Here is a 15,762-nt window from a genome sequence, read left to right as displayed (position 1 = left end):
GAAAGCAACCTGGCCACAAAGAGAGAAAAAAGTTTCTTTTCAGCTCAATCAGTTCTTGAGACAGAAATCCCCAGTGCCACAGTTTCTAATTTTGAGAGGAGGACGAATGCAGCTCTTCATTCTTCTGCAGCAGATTAAATGAGTGTGTGGCATTTTCATTTTTCCAAGGGGACTTCAAAAAAAAAAAAAAAAGGCTTTCCACATCGCCATTAATGATGCTTCAGCAGTTTTCCGAGGACTTCCTGCATGCATCGCTAACCAAAAGCACCTACTCAAAAGCATGGGCATGCATTGACTTGAAAACATCAATGGAGGAAAAGCAGCTTAAAAAAAAAAAAGTGGTCACAAATGCATCTTAGTGTGGTACACACATGTGCTATGGACTTGGATGCACCCTCACGCACATCTCTGCATGCTCTTAGCCCACAAACACATGCAGCTGCACATGCAAGTGTGAGGAAGGAAAGCCACACGACCCAGAAAAGCTGCTTCACATCTGGGTAGCAGGTTTAACGGCTGGCTCCGAACGGAGCCTGTTCTCAAAGCAAATTACTTTCTTCCTGAGTGACAGGTCTCCTCATCTATCTGAGCACAGATGAGGCAGCTCTACAACGAAACCCATAGCATCAAAATCAGGCAGAAGGTAGCGTGCTAAGGGGGCGTACAAACCAGCAAAAGAGCATCCAAGGCCACCTTTCCTTTGTACAAAGTATATTACTGCTGAATTATTGTAACTGTTTCCCCTGAGAAATACTTGCCTATACTACAGTAAAGTCTTGACCTACTGCAGCTCTCAAAAGTGGTTAAGCTCCTTTTTGGGAAGCCAGTGCAAGCCAGAGCTCCCATGTTTTTATGAGAGCACTAACACTAAATGAAAACTTTCCTTACTCTTTCATTCAAATGCAGTTGGGACAAGGCAGAAGCAGTCAGTGCACAGCAACACAGCATAGAAGAATATCGTGTGGGCTACCCATATTGTCATCTCCTTCCCCATGTTACAATCCAGGGGCTTGTAAGGGTCTCCTCACCCCTCTCCCTGTGCTACATTTGCAGACAGCAGCTCCCTTTCCCTCCCCAGCCTCAGGGATCGCTGCTGGCCGGCCCTGCTCTCCACCATGGCAAGAAGGAGCCTCGAGTAGAGAGAACAAGGGGGTTGGTGGCTTCAGATCTCCTCAAATGAAGCAGCTATATCTCTACAGCAAACAACAAACAAAGCCAATAAGCAGCGTTAGACAGAGAGACAGAAAGTGCTTTGGGTGCCACAGGCTCAGGATGAGAGGCGTTGAGGGAGCTGTGGGGAGTGTGGGAGGGGGTTAAGGGGAAAAGCTGATCTCATTGCATCCCAACCAGACAACATCAGGCAGGAAACAGATGTGCAACAAACCACAGACGGGTACAGCAACAGCAGAATTAACTCTCCAGCAAAGAGGAGAAGCTAGGAAACACAGAGCTGACCTGCACCCTGAGAACAAGGCATCTAATCTGAGATTCAGCTTTTTGCACTCCTGGTAGCATCTCCTATGTCAACATCTAAACACCATCATACTAAAAATGAAGGAAAAAATTCAGCCTTTCTCCAAGTCCTACCTGTCTCTAAGCAAATGAAGCAAAGGTAGGTCTGAATCAGTAGTGGTTCCTATGCAAAAGATTGGAGTATCTTCTACCAGCACAATCAAATTTTTCTAGATGCTCTGTCTATTTCCATCTTTAAAAATGGAAGTTGTACCTACCATCCCAATCTGAATCTCCCACAGTCAGAAGTACTGAGAATATTAAACTCCATTTTGACTTAGTCATTCTCACTTAAACAGCTTTGACATTTTCAGCCCCCTCTTACAACACTTCTGTGATATAATCAGAAGGAAGACTTCTCTTTGTAACTGTTTTCTTAGGCAGTTCAGATTGTCCTGCCCCGACTAAGGTTTGTGTACAACCTTGAGTCTTGGCTTCTCTGCTGTCCCATCCGCCACTAGAAAATTATACTGCTGTTATTACAGGAACTGGGGCCCTGACGTACAGCTCCAATTGGCTTCAGTAGAGGCACTATGTGCTTTTGTCCTCTGGAAACCAGGCTGGTTATCAAAAGGCCAAAACATGGCTCTAATGGTAATCCTTCAGGGCTAATATCTGTTAGCTACGTTGCACCCATGCAACACTTTAATAAAGTTTGACACAATAAAATGTTTTAGTAGAGGAAATCAGCACTAACTTCCTCTTGTATGGGTGCCTAACCATGCCCAAAGCCTGACATGGCTTTCTAGCCAAGCTCTGACACTCCAAAACATCATTTGCCTTCATGTGTGGATTCAGTGCTGGCAGCAACAGAAGAGGGACTATGTGAAATCAGACAAGTTTTACTCATTGGTATTGCCAGCCACCATACTTTTACATCTCCTGTGAGCCTTTCCTCAAATCTTCTGCTAGTAAAGTAATTGTTTGAGAATTTTAGTGGGAAGGAAGAAAAGCTAATTTTCCCCCAAGTTTCTAGCCCTCTTGCCAGTAGAAAGACTTGAAAACGTAACTCTGAAGTTTCAGAAAATAGAAAGCAGAAAAAGAACCCAGCACTGATTTTTATTTTATCTCACAATCTTTGTGGCCTGAGTCATGATTTTAAATGCTTGGGAGCACTGATAGCAGCCTGCCCCCATAAGGAGCGGGATCAGTCTCTGTGTAAAGACTGCCAGCAAGAAAAGGCCAAGTAGGGTCAAATGCAGTAGTGACAGGAACTGACTTGAAATACAGTAAATTCAACACATCTGACCTTCGAACCTGCCACCGGACAGCAACATCTGTCCATCACCACTGACCTGAGTCAGATCTGAAGGATCAACTTCGGACTAAAGGCTTTGTATCACATTTCCAGTCTCCTGAGCTACCCCACTGTACTTGTTAAAGTCTTTCAATCTACACTGCTCTTAAATACTTTGTAGTTCTGATGCAGCTTTTATTGTATTATCATAAAGCTCTTCATAACAGAGCCTTAGGTGCATCTGTCTGGTATGGGAGACAGCAGGATCTTTTCACCCTTCGCTGAAACTCAGCCATCTCTGAAGTGGACCATAGCAAGTTATTAAACAGTTAAATGACAGGAGAGGAAATGCTGATACCTTAAGCAGAATATAATTCTCTCCACTGGAATTTGGCAACAACACAGGGACTATGGTCCTTGCAGAAAGCACAAGCTGCTCTTCAGCAACCGCAAGCATGTAGGGACTCGAGTTGTGCTTCTCCTCCACAGAGCACCACACAAGTAGTGCAGCACCCCCTAACTGTAACGGCTGTGTACTAATCCAGAGGGAAAAAAAATAAATTGAATTGTCTACACTAGCCTTGGTCATCCCCCGTGGTCGCATTGCCAACCTCAGCACTAAAAAAGCAAGTCTTGGCTTCTCTTCGCCTGTGCAAGTGTGCAGGACCAGTCACACAAAGCGGCACTGCAGGGTGGCATAAAGAAGACCTGAACATGACAGCACCACCAATCTGACTTTTGTTCTGCCTGGCCTACAGCCTTTTTTTCTTTTCCAGTTAACCCTTCTGGGTGCATCTAAAAACTGCTTTAACAAAGGTCCACAATAAAACATTTTCTGGACAGCAAAGTACTCTCCCCCTCCTCATCTCTCCCAGATACCATGAAGAGTCTTACATCTTAATTGCTTCCAAGTAGGGAACAACCAGAGCCTGCATCTCACCAGTGAAACACATAGTACTATCTGAAGCAGGGAGAAAGTTACTGCTTTATGTCTCTACCAAAGCCCCTGCTTGCGGGAGCACTGGTTTGTCACTGGAATTAATTTTTAGCAGGACAATTCAACTATCTCAAAATTAACCACCTTCTCATACCTTAAATGCTCTTCTAATTTTGTTTCATAGTTACAGGTTGCAAGCTGGTGATGTCCTGGTGACATCTGAACCTTCATTTCTTCCCAAGACGTCACTTTGGCATACTTGGTCACTTTCCTATTGATCCTGAGAGCCCAACCAGAAAAAAAAAAATAGTGTCCCTAATTGTCTCACTTTTTCTCTCCCTGTCCTAACAAACTGAATTTCACCAATCTAACTTACACCCTTCCCAATAAACCTATAACAATTGAGTCTTTCATTTCTGGATCCCACGGCACTGGGCAACGGGATGTGCTATTCAGCAAATACCAATACTACATTAAGGGAAATGAACTTCATATTCTCCCCCACTGCTCCTCAGCACAGAGAGATAAGTAGGTTGGAACTGTGAACCATCCCACAAATGAGACTTGAGACAATGTCCTTCTTTCTTGTGCCTAAAAAAACTATTTTAAAAAACTATGGGATTTGGGGTAATAAATTTTGCCGTTCTGGCAAACTATGTTTCTCCATAACTATGTTTCTCCCTTTAAAATCCCCCTTGCTGCTTCAACTGAATATACTGCCTGTGCCTGCCTTCCCCGCCTTGTTTTTCAGTGTTCCTGTAAACAGCTGTAAATTGTTCCTCCACCGCGGCAGCTCATGTTAGCACTGGATGGAATTTATCTATCTGTACCTCCTGCTGGCAAAGTGGTATCAGTTCATTAAGTCTGTGATTTTTGCTATTTCAGTTCAATTGCCATTAAGGGTTATATAAGTTAAATGATACAGTAATTGTTACGGATGGCTCACAATGAAATGGAATGACTGGTTTTCCCCCGTACGTAAATAAATGCACAGGTATAACAGCTTAGTGATATACGTACTGCCCTCTTCATTCTGCCACAGAAAGGACTACCGTTATGTAGTCCATCCCTCTGCCAGGGCAGTTCCACACCGTACTTCATCAGAGATGCTCATCAGCAAATGAAAGACCTGATTGTACAGCCCTCTCTGTACAAAGCTGACATTGCTGCTAGAAGCTTTTTTCACTCAGAATAGCCTGACATAGGCAAAAGTTAGTTAATTCAGACTGGAACATAATGCTTAGACCTGGAACAAAATGCTCACATCAGGGATGGTAACGGGCGTGTATTTGTTTTTCCTCTTGCTAAACTGCAGGTCTTTCTGTATGCCAAACTCTCAACTGCTTCTCTCATCATTCAGTCCTCTTTTAAGAAAAATCATTCTGCTCCTTCCCTCATCCAGGACAGACCATATCAAGCTCAGGACCCTCTGATCTTATTGCAGTTAGCTCTTGTCTGAGCTACCATATTCTCATCCAGTATCTAGGAGCATGGAGGTCAGGGGAAGGAGGAGAGGAGAGAAAGATAACAGGCAAGGTAGTGAAAATATTAGCTCAGCTGCCCCCCACACCTCACACCCATCCCTACTCCACCCCATGCCCCAACCTCTATCCTGTCTCCATCAAGCAGTGCAAGAACAATATGGGAACTGTAGTGGAGACCAGGAGGGGCAGATAAGACATTTCCAGTTCATCCCTACAGCCCTGCAACCGTCTAGTCTTGTGGACTTTGAGAGAATTCCTAAGCCTGGGAGAAGACAACACTAAGCACAGTTCAGATTTCCAAACTTAGCTCCCTGAAAGCCTGCTACCCACTTCCACGGCCAGGTGGATGGGAGAGGGCATCACAACATACAGCTGGCCGCCTCTGTCCACACTTAGGCAGCCTGAGAACTCTAGCCCAATCCTTTCCCCACACGCAACACTACTCATGCAAGGGTCATGCAAACGCATCACGAAAGAAATCTTCCAATTGTTCATTCATTGTGAGCAACTGGGCAGTGACTCCACTTCCCGGGGATAAACCAGCTCCAGGTTGTCTAGCCCTCAGCCGTGGGAAAGGTCCAGTTTGCAGTCTTACCGGTAAAAAGAGGGGGGACGCGCGCTCTGCTCCTCTGCTATTAGAGTGAGAATAAAGAGGCATTTACCATCTTGCCCAGAGCTCTCCAGATACTCCGTCAGGTCACAGCCAAATGCACTCGCGGCTCCCTTCCTCTTGAGTTTCTGCTTGGCTCCCTTGTTCTTCATGAGGTTAGTCCCAAAAGAGGTTCACCCCCCTCCTGCCTTACCCCCCTCCCCCCGGCCTCACGCTGGGTGACAAAAATCTTGCTCTTCTCAGACCACCGCCCGTGTCCCGCTCCCAGAGAGTAACATCGGGGGTCCCGTACAGCGTCCAGCTGGAGAAGTAAACATTAATCCCCACCAGATGTTGGGCTGCTCCTGTGGCAAAGGAAAGTCAGGGCAAGAGGAGGCTCCGCAGTCGGCAGCAGCAGCGATCATAGCCCGAGCCCGGAAGGGTTCTCATCAGAGGGAAGTGGGTGGTGGACGGGTGCCCGCATCAGAGCTGGCAAGCTGGGGGCAGGCGATGGTAGGGGGGAACGTGTTTCCCTCAGCACGGTCCCGGGACACTCCACGGCCACCTTCTGGGATTTGTCAGCTGTGCTGTCGCCACTTCTCGCAGAAAGTGTCCCAGTCTGGTCTTCCTTCTTTTGGCTTTCAGAGGAGACTGGAAGTTCAAACGAACTAATGAAAAGGGATCGGGGAAGAGTCTGCATAAGGCTTCTCTTTGGCTCCCCCCCTTCCCCTCCTCCTGCCTTCGGACAGTTAGAGGAATGAGCTTCCTGTCCTAGTTCCCGCTCGCTCGCTCTCTCCTTTCCCCCCTTTTACAAATCCTAGGATTATCCAGCTCAGAAAAATGCTGAAAGGAAGTTAGCTGAGAAGGGAGGCGGAGGACAGTTTTTGGCAGTGAAGTGCATGTGTGTGTGTGTGTGTGTGTGTGCGCGCAAGAGGCTGAGGGAAGGCGGGGAGAGGAGTTGGGGGACGGAGATGGGGAGGCAGGGGAGGAAGAGGGAAAGCCTGTCCTGACAGTCGACAGATAACGGACTGCCTGAGAGGAAATCTCTGCCAGCCCAGTCGAGTCGTAGCCTGCAGCGCGGTCAGGCACTTCCTGCACTGCCAACGCTCTACTCTGAAAAGGCCCAAGGAGGAGCCGGCGAGGAGGAGAGAGACCAGGAGCCGCTCCAGTAAATATCTGCCTCTGTTCGTCGAGCCCTTCATCTCAAGGCGCCTTCCTGCTCTCGAACATGACTCTGTCACTTCAGGATTTGCCTTCCTCTACAGAGGTGCAGGCTAGAGCTACTGAAGCGCAAGAAGAAGGGGAGAAAGTTGGGAAAATAAAGAGAGGGGGGAGGAGGGAAACCTTCAACTCCCTTCTACCCAGCTCCCCGGCAAGCAGAAACAGATGCCGTCCAGGCATCTAAGTTCACATACTTTCAAGTCACAAAGCTCCCAAAGAAAGGCCCCCTTTGACCAATGAAGGAGTTTAAAGACAAGGAACAGAAATCACCCAGTAGCAGCAAGAAGGGAAATGGGACAGGTCTGCCCTCGAACACTGAGTCTTGCCGCTCCCTGCCAACACCTTTCTAGTCTAACCTTCAGTACACGCGTATCTATGCTCATAAGAGCAGTCACTTGCACTTTCTCCATTTTTTTATCCCAGAAACTCCACCACTTTACAGGGCTGGGTATGCTGGTGGGCCACACGCTTCACCTAGGGAGGCAAACTTAACTAAGGCTTCACTGCCCCCTCTTGCTCCACATTAAATATAACTCTGTAGGTCAGGGTGAAAAATAAACAAACAAATGAAAAACAGGAAATTGCAGCTTTTCACCAAAATTCAAACCAAAGACAGAGAGAGTAGTTTTTGTTTGGAGGAAAACTGGCCAGGAAATGAGGTGAAGGACTGCCTTAGCCCACCTCCCTCCTCAACCCTGGGCTCTGCACCCTCATGCAGCAGAGAAACTCCATCTTCCCCTATGGACCTCTGCAAACGCAGCACCTCACCGCTTTATTTTGACAAAGAGTCATTTTTCAGAAAAATGAAGCCTCCAGCTGTGATCCCATTGCTGCCAAAAGCCATTCAGGTTCTGTCTGTTGATACCATGACTTCTTTTTTTTCCCTCAAAAGTGTTGGATGTTATCACTTCACATACAAGAAAAAAAACATCAAGAGCCCTGGTGAAGGACTTTGAGCAATTATAACTCCTATTGTGTAGTTTATCACCGTAATTATCATCATTATCCCCATTTTACAGCTTACTGGCTGATGGGTCGAGAGGAAAAAGATTTACAGAGGGTGCCAGAGAGATGTCTGGCCTCTCGGCTCCCAGCCTCCTGCTCCTTCTCCAGGCTAAGGCGGGGAAATGGAGCTCTCACCACCAGATCGACGGTTGTTCTCAGGGAACCTCAGTGCTCACGAAACACGAAATTCACTTCCTTGAATTTATTCTGGGCTTCTCACAGCATCTTGATGTCAAGTCAGCGCACGGGATCCCTCCCTGTACCGGAGTGCTGCCAAACCCATTGCGTGCCGCAGCGCATCCTGCCTGCTTGCCAAGGGGCAGACTTCAAATGCGTCGGACAGACAACAGGACGCTCAGACTTGGATGTCTCACCAAGCTGTCCTGCCACTGCCTGGGCAGCTGGCTGCCTTCTGTAGGAAGAGAAAGCCCTCTCCTTGCCCCCCCGTCAGCCCTCTCCTGCAGGACCGAGCCCCAGCACTGAACCAGCAAGGGATACCTACTTCACTGAGTCGAGTGACCTCCATGAACCAAGCAGAACTTTTAAATGCCCCATGCTGGTATCCTATGTCAGATGTCATCACTGACAGGGTCTGTGTCCACAGCCCTCACCTGTCCCCTCTGCCTGTGACCCACTGCACCACACTCCAGCTCTCACCTCCATGCTCTCCCTCATTTTAGAGATGGTTTCCCCTCTCCTCCCTTGCAAGCCTACGCAAACAGGATATCTTCAATAGAGGATGGCTTCTTTTTTTTTAAAAAACCCCAAAAACAAACAATAAATAAAACCACTCCCTGCATGCACATGGCTTCCTCATGTCACCAGCAAAGGAGCTATGGCCCCAGGCACAGAGGGGAGTGTTCTGGCATGGCCTCCGTGCAGCACAGGCCTCCTCCCCTCCCTTGCGCAGCCCTGCTCCAAGGAGCCTAAATGGCCTGTGGGCCAGCCCGCTGGGTCAGCTCATCATCCTTGCCCCTTGGCATTTCTCACAGGCTGGTAGGCATTTTCAGCTGAAAGATCCATTGCTTGGAATAACCTCTGTGGCAGTTCCCTGCAGCCACTGAGGGAAGCACCATCTTTGGGAGCCATGGTGGTAGGTCCTGCTGGCCCATGAACACTGTGGAAATTGAGCACTGCTGTCTGATTTGGGTTATCTGGGGTCTGTGCAGTGCTGCCCTGACCTTGGCTGGGCTGCGGGTGGGTGATGGCTGCCCAGGGCCAGGCCACAGGACACCATCAGCCATTGCCACAGCAGTGCCACAGTGGGGCAGAGAGAGACTGCCATCCCCCTGCCAGTATTTGCAGCACAAATCCAGGGAAGAGAAGCTAGAAACAAAACAGAAGATTCCCATTTTATTCATAGAGGCTCTCTTTGGCATTGCAGTTTGCTGTCCCGCTGCCCCGTGCTGGGTACCCCATGGAGGGAAGATGGAGCCGGAGGAAGGAAATGGCATGGCAGGCAGAATGAGAGAGGCATGCGGGCAAGCAAAGGAAGGGGCGAGAAGCTCCGGGAGAGATCTTGCCTGACAGGCTGGGCTACGGAGGTGGCTTTCCCCATGCCAGGATGAGGTTCAACGAGAGGACAGAGGGGAGGTTGCTGCGGGATTGCCCGAGGAGCCCAGGGCCAGGAGGAGGAGGAGGTCAGGCAAGGTGAGCAGGAGCCAAACAAGGGAGGCTTTAGGAACAAAGTGCTTCATATCAGAGCCTGAAATTAGTGCTGAGCCAGGGAATTTTTTCTGAGGGAAAGGGGCGATGTTCTCCTCCACAGAGGAAATAATAAGTGGATTTGCACAGCCCAGGAGCCAGGAGAGGTCTCCGCAATTGTTAGGGTGAGCGGCAGGGCTAAGAAGTAAGCCAGTGTCCCCTCCTGGAAAAGCTTTCGCAGATGAGAACAGGCAAAGCCAGAGAGGAAAAGAGCTCAGGCCAGAAGTATGAAAAGCAAAAAGGAGTTCAAAGCTGAAACAGCTGGAAAAGAAGGGGGAATTTCTCTCCTAAAAAAAAAAAATAGAAAAAGAAAAAAGTGAGTCTGCAGAACGAGAGCAACACCAAGCCAAGCCAGAGCTCTCGCAGAAGCAATCTCTCCTCGGAGATGACTTCCTAGTCCGTTGCTGCACAAACAGCGTGATGGCCAGCTGCCCCACAGCACTGCAGCCCCAATCAGGAAGTCATGACCCACAGCACTTACTTCAATTCCTTCCCTTTGAACCTGTGAAAATAGGTCAGGATTTGAAGTTAGTCACAGAGGCCTCCCTGTCAGAGAGGGCTGCAGGTTCATGCAGGAATGTGGGGCGCCTTCCCATGCCGCTTCGCTGCTGATCTGCGGTGCCGCGCCCTTCGGTTTGAGAGCGGGTATGGCAAGCCAGCGTCTGTGTGTGAATGAACACGGGATGGATAATGACTTTACAGATCTCTCCGTTCTCACAGACAAGGTTCTGGGGACCCAAGAAGCAGTCAGAGAGCCTGGGGAACAGCTTTGGCCATTAGGCCTAAGTATTTCTTCCCTTTCTAAGAGCTGGGGCGGAGACGTCACGCCGGCTATTTCTGGGCACACATCTCTCCCCTCCCTGCTGCATTTCCTTCATTGTGTTTGAGCTCTTTCCTATCCCCGGCTTTAAAATCTCCACCAATCTGCCAGGCGCCACTCAGCACAAAAGAGAAGAGGGGGGGCGGGGAGTGGAAGATCCAGGGAGGGGGGGAATCTGAACCCCTAAAAATAGCCCTGCGGAGTACGATTGTTTTCCTGACACAGACGGTGCATTGTTAGACCCTGACATACCACTTCACCCTCCCTCCCCACCCCTCAACATACTCTCTTTCCTCTCCTGCCCCTCTCTGGCCCAGTTTCCTGTCTACTCCCATCCCCGTGGCCAAAGCTGGAGAGTATTGTGAAGCCTCAAGCCTGGTATGGAGGCTTTTGTTTCTTTGAGTACATGTCAGACAGCAGACTACGGGGCTGCCCTTCAGGTTCTGTTGTCACAGGGCACCCACCACTCTCAGTTACTAATTTCACCCCGTTCCTAGCCACAAACCCTTTCTCCCCCAGCTCCCACCTCCCTTTCTGCCTTCCAGAGGACCCTCTTGCACCACATCATGAAACATTTTCTGTGTGTCTGCCTGCCCCATGCAAGCTTTTTGTAAGCTGCTTTTGCACAGCCCAGCACTGCAGCTATAAGTGAAGGCAGCACCTCACGCTTGCACACTATTGAGCCTCCTTACTACTGGCTGCATACCCATGACACCACAATGTACCCAGGAGGTGCAACAGACCTATGACCAGAGGGTGCTAGTTATGAGCCTGCATGATGATGTAATGTTTTCACAGTGATGTCATAGAAGGCACCCAGAAGGCAACAAGTACCTTGTACTTTTCTCTCACTTGGCTGGTTAGCGCATAGGGCAAGGATCTACGGCCAGAGGACCAGGTGTGGTCACTGACATATTAAGAGCAGATGTATACTCCTGTACATTCCAGTGAAGTCTGAAGTACATAAGAAGCCTAATATGATATTCAGTTATTGGCTATACACACCACAACTACAAAACATGCAACTACATTTTTAGCCAAACTGCTTTCTCCCACTGTTGACAGTCATTTCAGAAGTATCTTGAATACAGAAAAACAGAGGAACAAATCTCCCTTCCCTTACACAGAGCACAAACTTCTCTGAACAGTGATGGTTGCTTAATTCTATGTTTGTACAGCATCTAGCACAGAGGAACTCTAATTCTTGACTGAAGACTCCAATTCTTCTTTATTTAAACAACATAAAGACCATTACAGAAAGGTTTTATGTCTCCCAGTGTAAAACTCTATTGATAGTGCAATAATATATGATAGTGTTATAAAACAAACATTCAGAGAAAAACTCCACCAGACAAGCCACACAGCTAGCAAAAGCTGCCTTCATCTCAGAGGCATGTTCTGAACCTTCTCCAAGCATCTTACCAACAAGATGACCCATTTGGTGAGGCAGGAAGGCCACAAACCTCACACGATGGAGCCATTCCAAACTCACACAGGCCCTTTCAAGAGTGTCATGCCAGAAGGTTTTTGGATAACATGGAAGAGGTAGCTCGCAACCCTGTACTGACTACAAGCAAGACAGCATGTCACAGAGAGAGAGGTGATTTCCTCAACACATTGCCTCACTGCAAATGACAACAATAAGGACTCCCACCAAACCAGGAAATGTTTTTGCTTCCTTTTTTTCCCCCTGATCAGGTAACCAGGAACTAAACCACTTGCTTAAAACTACATTGTGACTCTACAGCAAAGCAGAAAGCCAAATCAACAGCACCTATGAACTTGGGAAATGACTTAACCATAAGCCCATTGCTTCTTGTGACTTACCAGCCTGTGAACGCAAGCAATAACCAGATTCTCAAGCGCAGCCAGGATCTCTAGGAGCTGAGAAAACTTAATCAGGGAAGAAAATCCTAAGGAGATCTATATATCACTTCAGACACCCATTGCTTAGCCACTATGTCCAGAAGCTACATTACCACAGCTTCAGGGAAAGCAGAAGATTTTCAGTAACTGTCCCTCCACATTTGCACCCCGCTGGTTTTGTAGGAGTTTCCCCCACCTTTTATGCTATCCATTTCTGTTCTAGCAGAAATGAGAAACCTGTTGAGCCAGAGGCCAATGATGTGAAACGAGAAACTATTTATTCTCTCCTGCTCTCAATTCTGCCAAACAGCAGCATTGGTAGTATACTTTAAAAGACCCCACATGTATAATTTCTGAGAGAATACTGACACCAACACCCACTTCACTGCCTTTATTTCTACCTTCAGATGTCCCTCTCTTATTGTCTGTTCTGCTAATTATGTTGCGACAGGAGAAGAAAGTTGCGGCTTAACCTGACTGCATAAAAACAGCAGTCCATTGCACTTGCATTTTTTTTAATGGTGATGCAAGGCTAAGGACTGAGAAAGAATCTCTATTAATGAGAACTAAGCTGGAAGGGAGGAAATAAATGAGTTTAGGGGTTCACTGAAGCAATAATCTATTTTGATCACTCTCTGTAGAAGATAAGAGCTGTTTTGTAATAATTTTATTTGTTAAAAATAACCACAACAAATAGCTCAGGGGATGGTCACTATTTTAGGGATAAAAGCTATCTCGTTATATGCTATTTTTAGAAGTCACTTAAAACCTGACTTCTTTTATTCTGAGGTCTTCTCTTGATCACTTGTGAGAATCAACTTTTCTATGACAGAGTTATGTCTTCTTTTAGCACAAGCTTTGAACTAAGGCTCCTTTTCTTGTGTCTGAACATCTACCACCACAAGGAAGAGTTCCTATGAAGAATTTCTAGCTAGGATGATGGTCTCCAGCTAGGACAGACTGCTACTCACCCCTCCTCTCTGTCTTTAGCAAGGCAAAATATTATTTGATGGTGGGAAGGGGCAAGAGAGGAAATGCAAGTTTGTAAAAGCCACATGTCCCCTTTGCAAACACCTCTACAAGAGGGCTGTTAGCTGTGATGGGTAGAGTGCTAGCAGCTGTGGCAGGCAAGGCCAGGTGTTCTTGCAAGTGGCAAGCTCCGGCACATTTGTTATTTCTTATTTCTAGCGGCTGAGCTAAGTCCCTGTAGGGAAAGCACTGGTGGGTCTGTACAAATGATCTCCTATTGTCTTCTCTGCAAGGCTGACCATATCCCCTCTCCCTTCTAGGCTTTCTCTTCCTGCCTTGCACCACATCCCTCTTCATGGTCAGGCGTGCACCTAGGTTAAGTGGAAAAACAACTTGTTTTTCTGCTGTGCTCTTAAATGCTGATGGTGCTGAGCAGGGATATCAGCTATCTGGGAAGATTCCTTCTGCCTGAGATTTGAGTGACCCCTCTCTCAGGATGTGTAATATTAAAGCTCTCTGTATATTCCCTCAGGGAAAGCCACATTTCTCCTTTAACATTTCCTTACCTGCACCCTGGCTGTTCTAGCGGGATGTGTTTTCCGTGGGGATGTACTAGATTGTGGAGGATTTTTTAAACTTCTTCGGCACGTTTCCGTTTTATTTTCCTCTGCTTTCAGAAATGTCACCAGCCCTGCAGTGCTGTCAGCAATGTTATTTAGTTTGAAGTCTACCAAGTCCCAACACCTCCAGGCAAAGGTGGCACAAAGTTATCTTCTTTCCATCACAGGCCAAAAGGGCTTGGCTTGCCTTCCCTCTGACACCTCATTGTCTAAATCTGTAGTTCAGATTATTTCCTGACTCATGCTGAAGTTATATTGGGTGTGAATTATAGCAGAAAGTACTCCAAAGACTTCAGGCTGGAACCAATAATATTCTCTTTGTGCTTTGCAATTACTTACACAGCTTAACAAGCTGCCTTTCAACTTTTATGGCTAGTGTAGCATCGTCGTAGCTGGCCAATATGATTGGGACATCTGGGGAGCCCTTTCCTGTGTAACTGGGGTGCCTATGGCAAAACTGGTGTCTTTTCTGTAGACTAGCAGAGGGCTTTTGTTATCTTTAGTGTAAACTTTGGCGAAGAAGCTTGGCTCTCTAATGCTGCCCTGCTATATTTAGACCCTCTTCTGGTGTGCCCACCCAGTGCTGTTCCCCTTGTTTGTTTCCTACCAAACAATGAGACCTGAAAGAATTGCTTGGAAAGGGGCCAAGGCTCTTGCAAACGAAACTGTCCGACAGAGAAGCTTTGCAACAGCCCTTTGTAACATACTGTACTGGGAAATGGGAAGCAATTGTCCCTCTTGATTCAACCTCCAGCAGAGGCTTTTCCCCCATGCTAAGAGCTCTGTGGTGTGGCCCTGCCCCAGGGACTGTCTCTGAGGAGGTGTCAGAAGACATAGGGGGAATGCCAAGGGGCAACAAATCAGGGTGGCAAGGAGCAATGTAAGATCTGCTCTCTGTTCTGCCGCACCTCTAATCCCGTGTCTCTGCCAGAGCATGTTTTAGCAGCAGGTCATTCCTGGAAAGCCTTTGCTATCTGCCCTGATTGTAGCAGAAGCTGGTCATGTACATATAGGGTTACAGGTGCAGTCAGATGCCCTTCTCACTCACCTCATGTTTCTTTTCCGTGCTCTTGTGGTGCTTGGCTACCATTCCTACAACCTCAGGACTGGGGAGAGAGAAGAAAAGCAACCCCAGCCCTACTGGCGAGCAGAACAAGAACTGTGTTAAGATTACTTTTGCTTGTTGGGAAAAAAAAAAAAAAAAAAGGAAGCCAAAGGAAAAAACAAAGGAGAAGGAAAAAAAATTCATACAGGGAGAAGAGAGAGAAGAGAAATTTCTTTAAGACAGAACAGTCTGCCTGATCCGCAGGAGCCTAAATGATGAGAGCCTGGAAATTGCAGATTTGCATCCAAAATGGATTTTATTCCATTACCTTAGGTTCCAACTTTGTTGCTTCTTTTGGCCTCCTAAGCCAAACCCTCTCTAGCCAAAAAAGGACATGTGTATCCCTGAGGGAGATTCCAGGAACATCCTTCAGTTGGATATGGTTTGGGTTTTCCTTTAGGCTCATAAGTGTTAGAGACGTCAGAGCTTGCGGGGAAAAAAAAAAAAAAGATGCCAGCATTTCCAGCAAGGGAAGAAAGGTGCTGACTACCAGAATCACAGCAAAATTAAAATCTAGGGCAAGAGAAAGATCAGATAAAAAGGTGTTTGCCCAAACCACACAGGCACCTTCTGGTCCTGCCTGAGCAGAGGTGGGTAAATCGCCTGTGAGGAACAAGGGCAGCACATGTGCCCCCACTGCCAGAATGTCATACTCTCACCCCGCTGAACACCACGTATGCACTGCTCTCTGGC

At 47.4% G+C, this 15,762-nt stretch overlaps 1 protein-coding gene across 1 annotated transcript in view; it reads right to left on the bottom strand.

The window, feature by feature from the left end:
• The window catches only part of ARHGAP31 (Rho GTPase activating protein 31), a 60,215-nt gene extending 53,677 nt beyond the window's left edge, over positions 1-6,538 (bottom strand). The window contains exon 1 of the mRNA XM_010128116.2: positions 5,833-6,538. Coding sequence (XP_010126418.2) covers positions 5,833-5,932 — 100 coding nt within the window. The 5' untranslated portion in view covers positions 5,933-6,538. The remainder of the gene's footprint in view (positions 1-5,832) is intronic.
• Positions 6,539-15,762: the final 9,224 nt, after the last annotated feature.

Source organism: Chlamydotis macqueenii, chromosome 1 (genome assembly GCF_036417535.1).
Source record: "Chlamydotis macqueenii isolate bChlMac1 chromosome 1, bChlMac1.mat, whole genome shotgun sequence".
NCBI lineage: Eukaryota > Metazoa > Chordata > Aves > Otidiformes > Otididae > Chlamydotis > Chlamydotis macqueenii.
This window is presented reverse-complemented; position numbering and strand designations above follow the sequence as displayed.